The sequence below is a fragment of the Pleurodeles waltl genome, chromosome 1_2 (genome assembly GCF_031143425.1).
Source record: "Pleurodeles waltl isolate 20211129_DDA chromosome 1_2, aPleWal1.hap1.20221129, whole genome shotgun sequence".
Classification (NCBI taxonomy): domain Eukaryota; kingdom Metazoa; phylum Chordata; class Amphibia; order Caudata; family Salamandridae; genus Pleurodeles; species Pleurodeles waltl.
In genome coordinates this window covers 890334053-890355226 of record NC_090437.1, presented here as the reverse complement: position 1 = coordinate 890355226, position 21174 = coordinate 890334053, and the positions used below count along the sequence as shown (strand labels likewise).

General features: G+C 43.2%; 1 protein-coding gene across 31 annotated transcripts in view; it reads left to right on the top strand.

Annotated features, from left to right (window-relative positions):
• Positions 1-21174, top strand: part of SORBS2 (sorbin and SH3 domain containing 2) — a 673099-nt gene that overhangs the window by 587121 nt on the left and 64804 nt on the right. For all 31 annotated transcript variants that reach the window (XM_069200010.1, XM_069199993.1, XM_069199974.1 and 28 more), the window contains one exon: positions 3029-3232. In XM_069200010.1, coding sequence (XP_069056111.1) covers positions 3029-3232 — 204 coding nt within the window. The remainder of the gene's footprint in view (positions 1-3028; positions 3233-21174) is intronic.

The following is a 21174-nucleotide window of genomic DNA, read 5'->3' as shown; positions in this document are numbered from 1 at the left end:
TGGCATAACTCGGAATTGGATCATTTATAGGCAGGTTTTCGAAGATCAATTGGCAGCACTCCTCAAAGTCCTTTGTTGTGGTACATTTCAAGTTTAATCTCTTTTGGCTAATGGTTTGTGGTAAACTGAGCAAGAGTCTAGACTTTTTTGCCTGTAGTGGCTTTTGTTACTTAGTTGCAGGGTTTGTGGATTGTGGTCGATTTCTGAGCTACCATCTATCTTGAATGAAAGTATCCAAATAAGGAAAGGCTCACAAGGGTGTAATCGATAATTTAACATGATTTCAGAGCAGTGTGAGTCGGTGGCTGATCCTCTCTTGCTGTTCCATTCAATGGTCTAAGACCGGCTTGCAAGCATGACCCCAAAATCTTCTCCCCGATATGATCACATCTTTAAATCAATGGTATCATTTGATAAGGGATGTTGCAAAGATCATCTTGTAACAAGAAGGTCTTGTCTCCATAGCTGGTAATGAATAGTTTTGAGTTAAAGTCGCCATTTAAGATCATATGTGCCCCACCATTCTTTTGGCTTAGGTCAGTTATTATTGACTCCAGTTTTGGTATAATGTCTCATTTGAAATGGAGGCGTGGGTGTAGATATTTATTGATATGAGGGGCGCCTTGAGATCACACGCCCAGTTGTAGATAAATACAACCATGATCCAGGGTTTATTTAGAGCAATTTCTTCTATGTCAACATCCTAATCGGAAGCAATATAAATAGCCAAGGTCGCCTTTAGGTCTGCATGTTCTTTTGTTTTTAGGGCCAGTGACTGAAACTCTAAATACTCAATCAGAGATATTGAGCCTGTGCTCCAAGTTTCCTGCAGCATATTCATGTTAGATTTTTGCCAGTAGGTGACCACTTCTACATCGTCAGCCAGATTGCTCACACCTCTTACATTCCAAGAGCATATCTTTAGGCCAGTGGAGGGACCGGAGAGAATGGGCAAATGAGTGGGCAGAAAGTCATTTTCTTGAAGGATTAGTTAAGGGCATTGGCAGCCACAACCAGTTTGTCTCCACAATGTGAATTTGACCCAGTCTGTGTTGCTTCTTTAATGTACCTTCCAGCTTTATTGTTGTGTTTTGGGGCTGGTTATTGCTTCCTGTAGCGCCTAAAGGAAAAGGTGAGAGGTGGAGTGTCTGCATGTGTCACAGGGAAAAATTGAAAGGGCATCATGAAGGGTAGATGACACAAGGAAGTAGATGCACAGAGTGAAAAAACAGTGATAAAGAGGATTACATGTGAGATTTGCAAATGGAGGATGTCAGATAGATGTCGGAATGAAAAGGGTGTAACTATCCAACAAAGTGAGAGACTTCTGAGTAAAATGGTGTGAAGTGGAGAATATGAGTGATTGAGATCTCTACCTACTCCATAGACCTCAGTAATGCTTAATTCACTCTTTCATATTTTCAAACTTTAAACATTTCAAGTTCTAATTAAACACAACAAAATCATTGTTACTCATTTGTGTGATACTGCAAACAGGCACTCTCAAAGCCAATAGGTCTAGCTTACTTCAGATATATGTACATTGTATGTGGATGCAATAACAAAAAACCTCAGAGGCACCCAAACACTGGTATGGTGGCAAGTTATGTAACTAACAGGATTTTAGTTCACATGTTTTAAGCCGCATCCCTGATTACGTAGGCTAGCACACTTGGAAAGGATTACTAGTTATGCTTCTTGGCCACGCTTTCTTAAAGCACACTGGATAAGACATGCTTGCGGCATGAAAACCGACTACAACTGAGACAAAAGTGAAGAGCTGCATGATGAGCAGTCACACTGGGCTGCTGAAGGGAGCGGAGAAAAGCAGTGATGTTGGTTGTCACAGTCAAATTGCTTAGTATCTTATACTTAGCATCTTGGTGCTGTATTTCACAATGAAGAATCAGATGTAAAAGAGAGAAATGTCATCACTCACACTGCCTGACAAGCCAATCATCCACTGGTTATCTTGCGAAACTGTGAATGGTTCTCTTGTGATAATCTGTGAATAACCTTATCAAGAAAGCCAGTGGCTGGCCCATTCTTCATGATATGTATATTGTCAACATAAATTCTGATTTAAATGTGGACTTTAACTGTGATTTCAATGTAATTTTCAAGTAAAATATGCTGTGGCTATTCTTCAATACCAACTTGTGGGTTCGCCTACTTTTTTTATATTGAGACATGTCAATATATGGGTATTGGATGAGGTTCTCATTCCTCAAAAACACAAGACTTAGGCAGAGGTGTCTGTTCCCCTTTCAGCTGCCCAATGAGTAGCCACTGCCTCTTCCACGAGGCCTTTCAGTAACATTGCTGATACCGTGAGTAGACAAGGATCACTAAGTAGTATGCTTGGATGTTTTGCATCTGGGTCAAGGATATGCCCTGCTTCCAGAATCAGCATAAGAACTTTTCTTTTATGTCCACAGAGTTACATCTCATGGTCAGAGAAGTGCCAGTATCATCCTTTCACACTCACATGATCGGCGCTAGAGCCAGTTGATTGCTTTTGCAAAATGGCTCTTTCCGTAGGTCTGACTGTCGGGAAGATTGTTTCCAATTATAGTAAAGGGTGAATGAGAAGGCAGGTAGGTATGTGGGCCCAGGGAATTCTCTGACCATTCCTCCCCCTGATAAAATACCTATCAAGCTACACCCTCTTGTGCATCCAGTATTTCTTAAGATAGATTTAAACATATTAACCACCCGTGAACGTTTTTTTACGATAAATCACTTTGGCAAACAGATTTGTTTTTATGATCTTTACTTTTGTTCCTTTTGTACTGGCTATTTGGCTTCCACTTCTCAGAGTATGAGTGTTTATCCAATGCTATATTTATTTTATTTTCAATATCCGCCAAGCGAGTGTCCCCTGTAGTGATTGCTTTGGTATCTACCAGTCCATGTAACTACTCAATCATGATTCATACCTCATGGTATTGAATGTCTATATGTCAAAACATTACTACTGTGAGGACCTAACCATGTCTTGACAATTTGAAATCAAACTTCATTGCAGGGAGACCGAGTAACTCTTCTAAAGCAAGTGGATAAAAACTGGTATGAGGGTAGAATAGCAGCAACGAACAGACAAGGCATCTTCCCCGTTTCCTACGTGGAAGTCATCAAGAGGAGTACTTCGAAAAGCTCAGGAGACTATCCTGAACCTCCAATACCACAAAGCTACTCCAGCGACAGGATACACAGCCTAAGTTCATCTGCGGTAAGAAGCGCCAACGTTTTTAATATACTTTCAGCTGTTGTGTAAACATATTTATTTTAAAGTAGGAACTTCAGTACATGGTTTGCTCTACCAAGTTCTCCAGAAGACAATTTCAGAACACTTATTGAAACCTGTACGTTGATATGTCACTAGCAGGTGTAGTAAGACAGCAAATGTGAAGATCAAATTTTACAGCTATATTGGTCTGTATATTTGAACAAGAGTCATTTTTGACACTGTAGCATGTAAAGTTACTTCAGATAAAATGGAGAGGCTGGAACTGGGGTGGCATGGTGAGCAAAAGAACGATGGATTAAACCCAGATCTGTGACTGGGGGTGAGTGTTTGCATTGTCAGCACTCCGTCCATCATCCTTTTGTGTTGCTAAAATTGCCCTAAGTGGGAAAGGTATGCCCAGACTTGGGTCCCTTGCTCACTGTGCCACTGGATTCAAGCTAGCCTGGCTGATGAAGGGTGATACCCTGAAACCGGTCCCAGGATACTTGTTTCCGGTCCAGGGAGGACCTGGCCTGGCAGTTCGGGCTGGACTGTTCCCATGAGGAACAGGGTCAAGACTGATTTGCATATGGCTGGGTCCCAACTGTGGTGGCATGGTGAGCAAAAGAACGATGGATTAAACCCAGATCTGTGACTTGGGGTGAGTGTTTGCATTTTCAGCACTCCGTCCATCATCCTTTTGTGTTGCTAAAGTTGCCCTATGTGGGAAGGGTATGCCCAGACGTGGGTCCCTTGCTCACTGTGCCACTGGATTCAAGCTAGCCTGGCTGATGAAGGGTGATACCCTGAAACCGGTCCCAGGATGCTTGTTTCCAGTCCAGGAAGGACCTGGCCTGGCAATTCTGGCTGGACTGTTCCCATGACGAACAGGGTCAAGACTGATTTGCACATGGCTGGGTCCAAACCGGGGTGGCATGGTGAGCAAAAGAACGATGGATTAAACCCAGATCTGTGACTGGGGGTGAGTGTTTGCATTGTTAGCACTCCGTCCATCATCCTTTTGTGTTGCTGAGGCTGGATTATGTGTCATAAATTACATTGGAAACAACAAAAATACATGGTGCAGTGCTGCAATCCAAGATTTATAGGGTTACATTACAAACATATGTGCTCGCCTGTGCTGTGTGGTGCTAACAGTGTCCCTTATAAGGAGCAGTACTGATCTTCCTTTCAAATGCAAAGAAGGGGCATCTGCCACGAAAGGTGGGCTCTATTGTGTATAGTGATTCTGGTGTGTGGGCGATCCCTCCAATGAGTAGCGGTGGCTTCTAAGCTATTGTTCTTTCCCAGCCAAACAAGAACCCTGCAGCCATCCGTAGCCAGTGTAGTTAGGAGGATGCATCCATTAAAAAAAAAAAACTTTTTGATGTAATCCAGAACAAAGTGTTCCTAATTTGTCCACTAACATTATTTTAGGCTCTCTTATACTGCTTGTAACTTCGGTATAAAAGAGTATGCCATATAATCATTTTATACAGCACTCAGTCGCTCAGTCACCACCATGTACAGTAAAATTATGACAATTAAGCTAAGCAGAGTACGTTTTCTCATTTTGTACACTCTGCAAGATCAATCTTTAAAAAAGAACTATATAGCATGGACCAGTGTGATGTGAACCCTGTCATATAATTTGGATAACATTAGGTTCCTATTGTGAAATGTGTTAGTTTCTTCAATAAGATATGTTTCCAGTTCTTTCCTAATTACAGTAGGGTAGAAGCAGTGCTTAATTTGAGCCAGTGGTTTCCGATGCTCAGCCCGTCATTTAATTGTCAGCACCAGCACTTATGACAGACTGCCACATGGGTGCACTATTTGTCTAGTTTAGAGATGAGCACAACAACAGCTGTTTTTAATTCAAATACATTGAAAATTACTGATACTTGCACCTCAATCCATTCTTATAGCTGTGGGGGGCAGGAATAGTCTGAATTGTTACACCTATAGTAGTGTGATGCTTTTAGTAGTTTTGTTAGTACTGTCATTCACAGTGCTAACTGTGGCAATGGGTGGTGCACGAGGTAGCAGCCTCCTGAAGAGAGCCCTTGCACATTTGTTTTTAAACAAATTAGCCATTGGGTAGAAGTCATTCTGTTGTCAATGGGGATGTTTATCAAGGTCCTTAATGTGCAGGTAGAGTAGGACTGCTGCATGCCCTTTCCTTCTTGCATTTGTTTGTCTATTCTAGTGATATTCTTGCTCCTAGTACAGGACTGGCTACCTCAAGAGGTTAGCTCCTCAGCCATGCAAGCAGAGGTGTGGTTTCTGATTGCTTTGTAAGCAATTAAGCTAGTCTTGAAGATGAGAACAACATGGAGGAGAAGCCAGTGCAGTTCCTTCAGAACTGAGTTGATGTGGTTGATTTTCTTAATGCATGTGATGTAGCATAAAGCAACGTGTAAGATGTATTTTTTGGGTGGAAGTGTATATGTATGGTGGGTGTTGAATTGAGCATTGAATCCATGCTCATAAATCCATGTTCTGAAGTCACTTTCACCTTACAACTGCTTCAGTTTCTTCAGGAAAGAGAGCTGATGCTGTGCTGGCTTTGTGTTTTGGTAACGCTTTGTTTGAAACAGAGTTCTTTGTTAGAAATTAATTACAGTGATTTTACCTTAGCTGGTGGTTTAGAAATGAAGCTTTCTGGGTTCATGTCAGGTAGGCAAGCCAGAATCTGTGATTCATTTTGCAGCTGTTGTTGAGAAGAAGAAATTCAGTCTTTTTAAGACTGAGTTTTAATTAGCTTCTTTACATCAAGCATTGGGTTAGCTCAAAGCCAGTTCTGAGTTGCTGAGTATTGTAAGCCTAGTATATTTCTAGGTGGAGTTGTGTGTCATCTGAAAATTGGTGTATCTTTGTCCAGTTGCCATTGAATACGTATCGGAGGAGCTCTACGTAGATGCTGAAGATGACAGGGGAGAGGCTAGGACCTTGGGGAACTCTGCAGGAGACATCACAATGTGGGGATCTTGAGGTCCTCAATGGATGATGTGATGGTGATTGGCCTTGATCGGCTATGTAAGAAGTGTACCATTTTAATAATGTGTACAAGAAACTCGTGAATTTTGCCAGAACATAGATCAATGCTTGGGGGCCGACTTTGATGAAGGCTGAAGAGAGACTGAGCAGGATGAAGAAGAGGTTTGTTAGAGTCACTAATGATGAGGATGTTGCTAAGTACTTGAATGTCTAAAGCTGGATAGGTAGTCTAGTAGAAGGTTATTTTGTTGATCTGATCCTGTAGTTGTATCACTACTTCTGTTATATTTCTAAAAAGTAGGTAGGCGATAAGATTGTACTGAGTGAGAATGTCTGGACCTAGTGTCATATTTTTTGTTAGCATGTGAAGGATCTATATTGTTTTGAAGTCATCTATAAAGATTACTTGGCTGAGGGAGGCATTGATAATGTAGAGAAGGGTTGTGAAGAAATCTCAATGAAGAAATGTTACAGTGAATAATGGTAAAATATTGTCTACTACAAGGTGGGCTTGAGGGAGTTGAAAATGCCGGCGGGTTCAGCTTCTGAAAGGAGGTTGGATCTTGTCCATTGGATATGGTGAGATTGGATGTTGTTGATGTGCAGTTGCCTCAGTGAATAAGTGATTTGTGGTGCTACGGGTGTCAGATAGGTGGGACTGTTAATGAGTTAATGCAGTGTTTAGTCTTGAAGAGTGTGACCACTTTGTTGATGGTAAACTAGTAGAAGGTGTCTTTGGTTACAGTGATGGGAAATTTACCTGCCAAACAGGGGGCTTTGAGTTGAGTGAGTACCAACTCCGTTTAATTTATTTTCTGCAAATGGTGTGGTTGTTCTCTGAATGGTCTTGTGTGTACTTTCCTGCTGATGGTTTTAGCATAGAGGATCATGTTTTTAGTGCTGTATTGGGTTCAACAGGGTTTTTAAGGACTGTGTTATACATATTGAGGAGTGTGTAGCCATTTGAAGTGGGCTTGTAAGAGTTGGGGATTTTAATAAGTTCATTTTGGAGGGCCACAAAGACTTACAATTTGTTATTCTCAATTTGTCTAGCTTTGGCCCATAGGTATGGTGTGAAGGATGACATTATCAAGCCTTGGTCTCAGATAATATGGATAACCATCTTCATGACTATTGAAAGCAAAATATTGTTTAATGACAACAATCTCCCTGACCCCCAATGAAGACATGGCCTACTAGGTGTGCTTATTCCTAGCAGTTGTGGCCAGAAATAAACAATGGGAAACCTCTATATGTTAAATTTCCAAACCTTTAGTAATACACCAGTAGTTGATGAGCTTCGAAAATAGTGGAGATGGCTAGATCGCCAATAAACTCTAAAGGATGTAAACACTATCCTCTGAGAAGCGATTGCAGATTTTTGTGATGAGAGTTGCACAGAATTGGCTTTAAGTTTATGTAATCTGCCCATTATATGAGATTGTGCATTAGAAACGGTTGGCACGTGGAAAATTAGATGTGTGCCTCTCAAGTACCTTTGGATGAAATAACAGAGCCATTACAGAAATGGGAATGATCGTCACTCCCACCCATAAGCACACTTTCATAGGACTTCCCTGCTTCCTTCTTTTCATCCTCACTACTCTCCACAAAGCTCCTCTTTTATCTACTCCCCTATGTTCCCGTAGCTATGTTCATGCTGTACATGCCCATATATGCGAATGGGTAGTACTGTCAAAATGTAATATGGATTTTCAGTTTCCAAGCCAAGTTAGAACGTACATTCTTATCTATGTGCTCTCATCAGTGACAGTTCTTTGCCCCTAGCCATAGCTCCAAGTAGTGGTTTCATAGCCATCGTGCCCTTTGTTTTCAAAATGCACAGTGAACAAGATGCTTATATTTTCCAAAACCACAGTTCTGTGAAGCCTATAATAAATCATTAAGCTGTGACAAACCAATTGTTATTGCTAGGCTTTTGAAGCACAAACCCACGTTGTGTAAGCTCCACTTTTACGAAAATAGTCATGTCAAGTGCCCCAAAACAGATGGGAACACTGAAAAGGACTGTAAAGGCTAAAGACATGTTTCCTTAGAAAGAGTCCCCACATTGATATCTGTATTGAACTTCTAGATAAGGGGCTAAATCTGATAAGGTTTGAACTCTCTTGGTCCGGAGACTTGTTTGGTTCTTCACCATCTTAAAAATTCTCTTCAATACACTGTTTACAACATCTTCGGGAGCGTTAAGGCGTTGAGACATAAGATCAGTTGTTATGTTCTTAACAAATGTCCTTTCTGATTCCAGTACTCCTTAAAATAGTCATGGCGAGGCAACCCGTGCCAGGTCTTGCTACTACTATGGAGATCTAAAGGCAACAGTGGAAGGTTAAACGCAGCCCAGTGCCATTTAAAGTTGTACACTCACTTTATGTTTTTTTTTTCAAGCAGAATAGTCTTGTTAGGAATTATTTTCAAGAATATGAAGCAACCAAAGGTACGCCTTACACTAATACACCACCCCAAGTCAGCTAGGAGTTTGCAGCTGCCCGGAAGCCAACACCTTGATTATAATGGGGCACACTGCCCTGGTCTGAGCACGGCACACACTGTTAAAAGTGCGTCATATCACAGACTAGGCTAATGTGCCCTTTCCATAATGCGGCTTCAGAGTTTCTGCACGTGCTCCGGTTCAAGCCTCAGATGATCTGAAAAATCAGACCTTCACTCAGTACGGCTCAGGACACTGTGAGTGGATTCAAAGTCAGTATACGTTGGAAGGAGTTATCTGACATAGCAATGCTATTGTAAAGTTTAAAATGTCAGATGCTGTAAAATTCGAATGATTTTCTAGAGAGGTGCCTAGTGCACTCCAGGATAGCGATTACATATCCAAAAAGCTGCATTTTCCTACATGGTATTTACAGTAGCAATATTTAAAATGTGCTTTATATATTTTACAAAATGTGGCATTCTCAGGAGAGCATTTATTAATAGGTTTTTGCATTTCGTGTTCATCAGTGGTAGAAAAAAAACACGTGCATAATGTATCAGCAGAATGAGTATTCATACCTTGAAGCTGGAAAGGTTACGGCACATACTGTCCATACCTAATGAAAAAAAAGCTAAACACCATAAATAAAAGAAATGTATTGAACCCACATCCCAGACTTTCCATGGCTACATGGATGCAGCGATGTGCCTGGAGGCGTTGTCTCGTATTTGCACCAAAAGGGCCTTTTCTTTGGTTCACAGAGTTATTTGAAACTATATGGTGCTTTTCCTCAGCCTTTAGAAAGATGACCTAGGAGGATCTAAAGAGTGCAGGCCCTCGTCCCCTTCCATGTGTGAGAGGGGCGCTGGAACACTTAAGTACTTAAGGAAGTTTCCTGCTGCTCTAGAAACTGAATCTGCCAGAGAGGAATGAGCTGGAATATATTCTGACACATTACAGTTCTAGGGGGAATGCAAACTAGAGAAGGGGTGAGTCACTGCAACAAAATGCATTTCGGTTTCACCTGACACTCTTCAACTGACTTTAATGACGCTAAAAATAGGCCTCTGTGCAAAATGTTCTGTCATCAAACAACGGTAGATAGGTCCAGGGCATGTCTGACAGCATGCCTGCCTGACAAGACATGTGTCGGTCAACATTTTTAACCCTTTTGCCAGTGTAGAAACTACAAATAAAAATATATTCAACCCTCTTTTTGTAGTAACACGCCCAGAGTCAATGGCAGAGGGACCCCCCGCCAAGACTATTATGTAGCGCTCAAAGTACATGTTTAATTCTTAATATTTACCCTTTGAAACCCTGTGTTTTATGTTATGTAAATTGCTGCTTTGGTCCTTATTACTAGTGCCCTGGAGATATAGGTGACATTTAACGTACTCAATGAAATCCGACATCCCGAGGGTTTGAATTTATCAGGCGCGATGGATAGCACATAGTCCAACTACTTCCCCTTTCACGAAGAAAGGGGACCAAAATCCACATACTTCTGTAAATACTGGACGTTCCCCCTCTAAATTCCAGCAGGTTTGACCTGCCAAAATGTAATGGAGCTGTGAACTTTATTGCAACCAGTGTTTACCGATGCAATAGACATAGCACTCCTTATAATTGCAATTATTGCAGAAAAAGGTACTTGTGCAGGGATCACACTATACAACACACTTGTAATCAGACTATAAGTCTTTCTTAAAAAGTTCTTTCCAATTCATTTCAAATGAAAATTCGAGCTACTTATACTTAATAGGTGACCATTTACGTTGCTATTAGCTAGAAGTCTGGGTGTACTTGCGGTGTTCGGTGCAGATGTGTGCACACCTGGATTTTGTTATTTTGAGCACGCTGCTTTTGCAGAGGATACCATTTTAATATTCATAGTCTTTAGTTTAAGGCAGCTAATGTCCAGATTAAAATATGTGTATAAAAGGAACAAATTGTAGGCAATCTATTTGGACACATAAACGCTATTATGTAGGAATCAGCATGAATGAAGCCATCATATACACTGGTAACAACGTATCAAACTGAAATAATTATAGAGAATTTGAAGACTAACGACAATGAGGGCCTTGTTCTGCCTGGCACGGTAATAGCACAATGGGAATTACCTATCCAAAAGCACTCGTTTCTACGATGTCTATCCTTACATAGCCTGCTGCAACAAGACACAGTTGATGTTAATAAGGCACATCTGGAGCAAGCACGGGTGAAAGAAAGAGGACAAAACCAAACACAATTATCTGCACACAAAGACATATGCCCTCATTAAGACGCCAGGGCCGCGGTGGCGGTCTCGCCGCCAATGGGCCGGCGGTGAAGACTGCAAAATTATGAGTTTGGCGGTTTGGCCTAAGCCAAACCACCGATACTCCGCCCGTCCTGCCACTTTTCAGCGGTCTGCCGGGCTGAAGGTGAGCACCTCTGGCCCGGTTGACGGCGTAATAACGCTAGCGGTATTATGACACGGAAGACCACAAGCATTTTCTGGCTGTCGTACTGCCAGCAAAAGCTGGTGGTCTTGTATCCCGGCGACAGGAATCTGCATTCCTGTCGCTGGGATACTCCCGCACACATGTCCACATACCCACACACATGCACCCATAAAACCCCACAGACAAACACACCCTCACACGCCCTCCCACTCACGTCATACACCCCCATTCACACTAACATACATACACAAACACCGCACTCACTCATACATTCACTACCCCCCTCCAACGTATACATACATTCACACACCTTCTCTCCCCTGCACAACATACATGCACTCACCCCTTCCATCCACTCAATCACACTCACGCACTCAATCTCTCACACACGCACTCACCCCGCACCCCCAATCCCTTACACACACACCCCAGCCCAATCCACAAACACTCACACACACCCTTACCCTGTATGCAGTCACTCACACACACAGACATACACTCCCCCCGCATTCATGACATTCACACAAGCACACACACACACACACTCCTCGTTGGAAGATCCACTTACCTTGTCCTCTGAGGAGGTTGCCCAGGATGGGATGGGTCCCGGCACTTCCACCGCCGGCAGCGCCCCACCATCAGGACACCGCCACGCCGTATTATGGGTTGTAATACGGCGTGTGACATCCTTTTGGCATGGCAGTGCCAGCAGTGGAACCGCCTGTTCACCACCGACAACCAGCATGACTGGTGTCAGAATCCCACCCAAAATCAGTCGTAATAGGGTGGTCTTAAGACTGCCAGCACTGGTGGTCTTTTGGCGCCCGCTGCTTAGGCGGTCTTACGAAAAGACCGCCAAAGTCGTAATGAGGGCCATAATTACCAGATGTGGTGAGTCTTTGGACCATTTCCTCTACTACTGCTGCATCATTACGAGTTCAGCAGGTCAGAATGGGAGTATCACCTTTTCCTACTTTCCGAACTGCAGTATTTAGAATAGCACAACTTTTTCACCACACAACCTCACCTTTATTTTATCTGGTGACATTTGTGTGGATAAAACTGCCATGTCTATAGAGTAGGAACTGCAGGAGGTGGTGCATGATTGATTCTGGATTAAAAAAGCATACAGAATGAGACCCTGAAAATGAATCAGCATGACTTTAGCTACCATAGATCCGTCTGATTTCATGTGAGATGGAATAAGTTGTGTGGCAGAAAAACATAAGCATTATTGTTACAAACATTGTAAAATATATGTTCGATGGCATCTGTCGCTGTAGATACACATGTTCTGCAATAGCTCGCCATCTGGTGTTGGGTCGGAGTGTTACAAGTTGTTTTTCTTCGAAGAAGTGTTTTCGAGTCACGGGACCGAGTGACTCCTCCTTCTGTGCTCATTGCGCATGGGCGTCGACTCCATCTTCGATTGTTTTCTTTCCGCCATCGGGTTCGGACGTGTTCCCGTCGCTCCGAGTTTCGGAACGGAAAGATAGCTGAAAACGGAAGATTTTCGACGGTATCGTTGCGATCCGGTTCGAGATAAACACATACGACGACGCATTGAACATCGAAGCGCTTCGGTGCCCTTCGGGGTAGATTTCGGCACACCGTTGGGGCCTACTCGGCCCGACCGCGTGGAGAACAACGCCGATGGAACGGACCCCGTTTCGATTCTGCCCTGAATGCCACAACAAATATCCTTATACGGACCAACACTCGGTCTGTAACCTGTGCCTGTCACCCGAGCACAGCGAAGAATCCTGTGAGGCCTGTCGGGCGTTCCAGTCCCGAAAAACTCTGCGCGACCGTCGAGCGAGAAGACTGCAGATGGCGTCCACGCCAAAGGAGCATCGACAGTTCGAGACAGAAGAGGAACAGGAGGAATCCTTTTCCATCCAGGATTCAGACTCCGACGAACTCGACAATACAAAAACTGTGAGTGAGACGTCGAGATCAGAACTTAAAAAAGGCAAAAAGGCCCAGGGGACGCCACTGCCAACCGGCCATGGCTCAACCCAAATTCCCGGTGACCAACAATCGGCACCGAAAAAGGCCCATTCAGTGTCGAGATCGTCCGACTCCGGTCGAGACACCGGCACGCAGCCTCCTCGGGACCGAGAGAGTGCTAAAGAGAAGCATCGACACCGAGAGTTCGGTGTCGACACGGATCGACGCCGAGACAGTGGTGCCGAAGACCATAGAGGCCAAGATTTTTCGGCACAAAAGAAGAGGAAGGTTACCTCGGAGCCGAAAAGACAAACAACAGGGTTTTCGGAGCCGAAAAAAGCACCAACAGACCCAGTTTCAGGCTCCTATACTGAAGAACATTCCATGTCTTCACAAATGAAAAAACACAGATTCGAACAGGAACTGCAATCCACTGAAGTGGATCACACGCAAAAGCGTATCTTTATTCAGCAGGGGACAGGGAAGATCAGTACCCTTCCACCTGTCAAAAGAAAGAGAACACTTCAGTTTATAGCACTAGAGGCTCCTCAGCAACAAACAGCAAAGAAGGTAACACCTCCTCCCTCGCCTCCACCTGTAACTCCGGCTTCGCCAACTTACACCCCGTCACATTCGCCAGCTCACACCGCCATGAGCCACGATGACCAAGATCAAGACGCGTGGGACATGTACGATGCACCAGTGTCTGATAACAGCCCAGACACATATCCAACTAGGCCATCACCACCTGAGGACAGCACAGCCTATTCACAAGTGGTGGCTAGAGCAGCACAGTTCCATAATGTGGAACTACACTCTGAACAAGTAGAGGATGACTTTTTATTTAACACCCTCTCCTCCACCCACAGCTCCTACCAAAGCCTGCCTATGCTCCCAGGCATGCTACGCCATGCAAAGGAGATCTTCAAGGAGCCAGTTAAAAGTAGGGCAGTAACGCCTAGAGTGGACAAAAAGTATAAGGTGCCTCCTACGGACCCTGTATTCATCACCTCTCAGCTGCCACCAGATTCTGTGGTGGTAGGGGCTGCCAGAAAACGGGCAAATTCGCACACTTCTGGGGATGCACCTCCCCCAGATAAAGAAAGCAGAAAGTTCGATGCAGCCGGGAAGAGGGTCGCTGTCCAAGCAGCAAACCAGTGGCGCATCGCAAACTCACAAGCGCTGCTAGCGCGATACGACAGAGCCCACTGGGATGAGATGCAGCATCTCATTGAACATCTCCCAAAAGATCTACAAAAAAGAGCAAAACAGGTTGTTGAGGAGGGTCAAAACATTTCCAACAATCAAATACGCTCCTCTATGGATGCAGCAGACACCGCCGCAAGGACCATTAATACGTCGGTTACCATCCGTAGGCACGCATGGCTCAGAACGTCTGGATTCAAGCCAGAAATTCAGCAGGCAGTACTTAACATGCCAGTAAACGAAAAACTTCTGTTCGGTCCGGAGGTCGACACAGCCATAGAAAAGCTCAAAAAGGACACTGACACTGCCAAGGCCATGGGCGCACTCTACTCCCCGCAGAGCAGAGGATCTTATACCACCTTCCGCAAAACACCTTTTAGAGGAGGGTTTCGGGGTCAGGCCACACAAGCTAGTACCTCACAGTCCGCACCGTCCACCTACCAGGGACAGTACAGGGGAGGCTTTCGGGGCCAGTATAGAGGAGGGCAATTCCCTAGGAATAGAGGAAGATTTCAAAGCCCCAAAACCACTACCAACAAGCAGTGACTCACACGTCACTCACCCCCCCCACACAACACCAGTGGGGGGAAGGATAGGTCAATATTACGAAGCATGGGAGGAAATAACTACAGACACATGGGTCCTAGCAATTATCCAACATGGTTATTGCATAGAATTCCTGCAATTCCCTCCAGACATACCACCGAAATCACAAAATTTATCAAAACACCATTCACAGCTTCTATAGATAGAAGTTCAAGCACTACTGCAAAAAAATGCAATAGAATTAGTACCAAGCACACAAATGAACACAGGAGTTTATTCTCTGTACTTCTTGATACCAAAAAAGGACAAAACACTGAGACCAATTCTAGACCTCAGAGTAGTAAACACATTCATCAAATCAGACCACTTTCACATGGTCACACTACAAGAAGTGTTACCATTGCTCAAAAAACACAACTACATGACAACCCTAGACCTCAAAGACGCATATTTCCATATACCAATACATCAATCACACAGAAAATATCTAAGGTTTGTATTCAAAGGAATACATTACCAATTCAAAGTATTGCCTTTTGGTTTAACAACCGCTCCAAGAGTATTCACAAAATGCCTAGCAGTAGTCGCTGCACACATCAGAAGGCAGCAAATACATGTATTCCCGTATCTAGACGACTGGCTAATCAAAACCAGTTCGCTCACACAATGCTCAAACCACACAAATCAAGTCATACAAACCCTCTACAAACTAGGGTTCACCGTCAACTTTGCAAAATCCAACATTCAGCCAAGCAAAGTACAGCAATATCTAGGAGCCATAATAGACACGACAAAAGGAGTAGCAACGCCAACTCCACAAAGAATTCACAATTTCAACAGAGTCATTCAACACATGTCTCCAAATCAAACAATACAAGCAAGAACAATACTACAGCTCCTAGGCATGATGTCCTCATGCATAGCCATTGTCCCAAACGCAAGACTGCACATGAGGCCCTTACAACAGTGCCTAGCCTCACAGTGGTCTCAAGCACAGGGTCACCTTCTAGATCTGGTGTTAATAGACCGCCAAACTTACCTCTCGCTTCTATGGTGGAACAGTATAAATTTAAACAAAGGGCGGCCTTTCCAAGACCCAGTGCCACAGTACGTAATAACAACAGATGCTTCCATGACAGGGTGGGGAGCACATCTCAATCAACACAACATAAGAGGACAATGGAACATACATCAAACAAAACTGCATATAAATCATCTAGAATTATTAGCAGTTTTTCAAGCACTAAAAGCTTTCCAACCAATCATAACCCACAAATACATCCTTGTCAAAACAGACAACATGACAACGATGTATTATCTAAACAAACAAGGAGGAACACATTCAACGCAGTTAAGCTTATTAGCTCAAAACATATGGAAGTGGGCAATCCACCATCAAATTCGCCTAATAGCACAGTTTATTCCAGGGATCCAGAATCAACTGGCAGACAATCTCTCTCGAGATCACCAGCAAGTCCACGAATGGGAAATCCACCCACAAATTCTGAACACCTACTTCACACTCTGGGGAACACCTCAAATAGACTTATTTGCAACAAAAGAGAACGCAAAATGCCAAAACTTCGCGTCCAGATACCCACACAAGCAATCCCAAGGCAATGCCCTATGGATGAACTGGTCAGGAATATTTGCTTACGCTTTTCCTCCTCTCCCTCTCCTTCCTTATCTAGTAAACAAATTGAGTCAAAACAAACTCAAACTCATTTTAATAGCACCAACGTGGGCAAGACAACCCTGGTACACAACACTGCTAGATCTTTCTGTAGTACCCCACATCAAACTGCCCAACAAACCAGATCTGTTAACGCAACACAACCAACAGATCAGACACCCAGATCCAGCATCGCTGAATCTAGCAATCTGGCTCCTGAAATCCTAGAATTCGGACACTTACAACTTAGCCAAGAGTGTATGGAAGTCATAAAGCAGGCCAGAAGGCCATCCACTAGACACTGCTACGCAAGTAAGTGGAAAAGATTTGTTTGTTACTGCCATCATAATCAGATACAACCACTAGACGCAACTCCAAAACATATAGTAAATTACTTGCTCCATTTACAAAAAGCAAAGCTAGCCTTCTCTTCTATTAAAATACACCTTGCAGCAATATCTGCATACCTGCAGACTACCTATTCAACTTCCTTGTATAGGATACCAGTCATCAAAGCATTCATAGAAGGTCTTAAAAGAATTATACCACCAAGAACACCACCTGTTCCTTCATGGAACCTAAACGTGGTCCTAACAAGACTCATGGGCCCACCTTTCGAACCCATGCACTCTTGTGGAATACAATTCCTAACCTGGAAAGTTGCCTTTCTCATCGCCATTACATCTCTAAGAAGAGTAAGTGAAATTCAAGCGTTCACAACACAAGAACCTTTTATACAAATACATAAAAATAAGGTCGTCCTACGACCTAATCCAAAATTTTTACCAAAAGTTATTTCACCGTTCCATCTAAATCAAACGGTAGAACTACCAGTTTTTTTCCCACAGCCAGATTCTGTGGCTGAAAGAGCACTACATACATTAGATGTCAAAAGAGCATTAATGTACTACATTGACAGAACAAAGAACATCAGAAAGACTAAACAGCTATTTATTGCATTCCAAAAACCTCATGCAGGTAACCCAATATCAAAACAAGGTATAGCCAGATGGATAGTTAAATGTATCCAAATCTGCTACCTTAAAGCAAAAAGACAACTGCCCATTACTCCCAGGGCACATTCAACAAGGAAAAAAGGTGCTTCAATGGCCTTTTTAGGAAACATCCCAATGCATGAAATATGTAAGGCAGCCACAAGGTCTACGCCTCACACATTCACCAAACACTACTGTATAGATGTGCTATCCGCACAACAAGCTACAGTAGGTCAAGCTGTATTAAGAACTCTATTTCAGACAACTTCTACTCCTACAGGCTAAACCACCGCTTATGGGGAAATAACTGCTTACTAGTCTATGCAGAACATGTGTATCTACAGCGACAGATGCCATCGAACTGAAAATGTCATTTACCCAGTGTACATCTGTTCGTGGCATCAGTCGCTGAGATTCACATGTGCCCACCCACCTCCCCGGAAGCCTGTAGCAGTTCAGAAGTTACCTTCAATTTTGTACATTTGTATATATATTATTTAAACCTTTAATAGGTACATACTTACACATTTCATTGCGCGGGCACTATTACTATAGTACAACTCCTACCTCACCCTCTGCGGGGAAAACAATCGAAGATGGAGTCGACGCCCATGCGCAATGAGCACAGAAGGAGGAGTCACTCGGTCCCGTGACTCGAAAACACTTCTTCGAAGAAAAACAACTTGTAACACTCCGACCCAACACCAGATGGCGAGCTATTGCAGAACATGTGAATCTCAGCGACTGATGCCACGAACAGATGTACACTGGGTAAGTGACATTTTCATTTCTGGTTCTCTGCCAATTTCCTCACTCAGAGATTTTAGGCTTTTCTGTTGTCCTTTCACTTTCTCCCAGTATTTCTGGAGTACTATCTTACCAGACGCCCTCCTCCTGCCAGAACTTCACTACATTTCACAACCTTGTGTTTCTCCTGATGCCTCTTGTCATGCCTTCTTCACAGTATTATTTAAACTGGCTGCGGATCCCAGTAAACCTGCATCATCAATGCCAAATGATTCTCTTTCAACTCTCAATTTGTCTACTGGCAGACACTGTATTGATCTCATTTTCACTTCTTTCAATCTAGTTAAATGTGAACGGTTTATCCTGCAGGCCAGGACAGATGATTCACTTATTCTTTTTGGTGTAGTCTGACCCACCTCAGTGAGCAGATTCTCTCACTCTGTTAACTTTTCAAACTAACACAATTCTGGACTGATCACTCTTGGTCAGCAGATCATCTTTCCGTGTCAACCTTGCTACCTCCTCTTGTTCCTGGTGGAATTAAAACAAGGGAGTGCCAACTCAGGGTGCTCTGGTGAGGGCTTCAATAGGAAGTTTGTTCCCCTAGAGCCCTTTGCCAAATTTCTTTCTGACTCATGACTCCCTCCTTCTAGTTCCGCGATCAACAACAACTTGGTAGAGTTTAATTAGTGGCTCGAATTAGCACTAGATCTAGTGTTACCAGGATATGCTACCCACTCCCACCGCCTTTGTCCGTCTGACCTCTGGTATAATTCAGCCCTTGGGGAATCTATGCTGAATTGCAAACAAATAGAACAAAAATGGATGTTGGATTATTTCCCCTTTAGCAAGAACGATGTGACGGCAGTTGGTACATATAAGGACCTAGTCCTTACTAATGAGGCCACACTAAGCAGCCAAAATCCATAATGCCCAAAAAAACAGCCAGAGAGGTCTACAGTATTGTTCACTCCTTGTCCTCCTCAGAGTACACTGCCTCTGGTTTGGAGCAATCTCGGTGTGTCTGTAACAGACTATCTGACTTCCTCACTGATAAAACTAATATTATCTTCACCTCCTTCTCTTGTCATTCTTCTGAACTTCGGTCATCTCAGCACCCCTCTAAAGTCTGACCCCTCCAATTCTACTCTTCTCTGTGAGTCTGTTCCTTTATTAATCCCCAACCCCCTAAACAAGAGTACATTCCTATTCTGGCTGTCCTTTGGATCCATGTTGCCAGATATCATGTGCACCCAGCCCCTTGTGATCACAGAATCTCTACAGACCCTGTGCAATAAATCATTTATTACTGCATCGGTCCCCGCCTCCTGGAAAAACGGTCATCCCCTTGTTAAAAAAGCCTCTGTCGATTCTGCCGCCTTGAGTGACTTTCATCCTATTTATTTGTAACCTTTAACAACAAGTATAATCCATCAACAGACAGATCTCTTTTTTCCATCTACATTCTGGACACTGCTCAACCTGGCTTCCAGCCAATCTCACAGCTCAGGGTCTGCTATGGTCTTGGACCTCGATGACCTATGATTGCTGGCAAACCAGAGAAAATGGTCTGCATTGATGTTGTTGGACTTGTCAGCTGCTTTTAAATCTGCCTTCCACAACCTCCTGCTAGAATGGCTGTGCTAGGCAGGGATTCAAGGCAGTGCTCTTGACTGGATCAAGTCCCATCTCTCCAATCAGTATTGAGCTGTTTACCACCCCCTTTTTGCTGAAAGTACAGATGACATCGGTTATGGCCTTGCCCAGCTCCAGTCACTCCTATAGGGAATCTAGGATTTTACTTTGATCAGGATCTGTCTCTATGCATACACATAAACTTTTGTCTACATGTGTTTTCTTTGTAAAACTTCTGCACAAAATTCTTCTCTACTCCCCACTTGAATTGCAACAACTTGTGGTTTAAGCTCCATTACTGTAATTCTCATGGTTTTTGCTTTCTGGTCTATATCATATAACACGTCCATCTCTTCTTCAATCTCAATATTCATTCTTCTTCCACTCCCCTGAATACCTCACACTGACTGCCTGTAGCCAAGCTGATCATTTTCAACCCCCCCCGCTTAGTTTTCAGATTCTAATATCGCTTTGTCCCCTTTACTTGTAACTGAAAAGTTGCCCTTGTCACATTGCTAACATTCTTAGACCTTCAGCTCTTCTGGCTGTTCTTAGGTTCTGCTGTGTGCAGTGCGATGACCGCGTGTTCTCCATCACAACATCGAAGATCTGGAAATCTTTAGCTGATTCTTTAGGCCCTCAAGCAGCTGACTTTCAATAGAGCATTAGAGACTTTACTCTTTCCAGGACTATAGCGTCTGGATATTTCAGGTCCTTCCTTTTTCCTCAGGTTCTGTCTTTCAGGTAATTGCCCTGCTTATAAATGCCTCCCATTGAAATCACAAACCTGGGCTACTAAGTATTAATCTTGCTTGTGTACCTTAATGATTTCGTTTTTTTCAAATTATTGGTAAATGCCAATACGTATGAATCAACGTGAATTTAGCCATCATAAATCATGTTAATTTCATGTGACATTAATACAATTGTTGAGAAAACTGGTGAGGGCTAATTAGTATGAATGAACAGGTATAGCTTGCTGGTTTCTTGGGCAATGGGCTGTAACACCTGCAAATTGGAAATAAGATGGATGTCGAATACTTCACCTTTGCAAAGGAATGTAATACTCACAGGTTGTTATTTCCATTACGAGAAATTAACATAACATTTTTTGAGGGGTTTGTGAAATGATGGGCCTATTCACAAACTGCCATTTTCACCACGGTAGTGCCACACACTCACTGCAAAATACTGTTCACTAACCTATGGCCAGAGATCTCTCTTTGCCTCTTCTATCTTTTCTATGCAAAAATCTCCATCAAAGTGATACAATAAATATACGGTTTTGT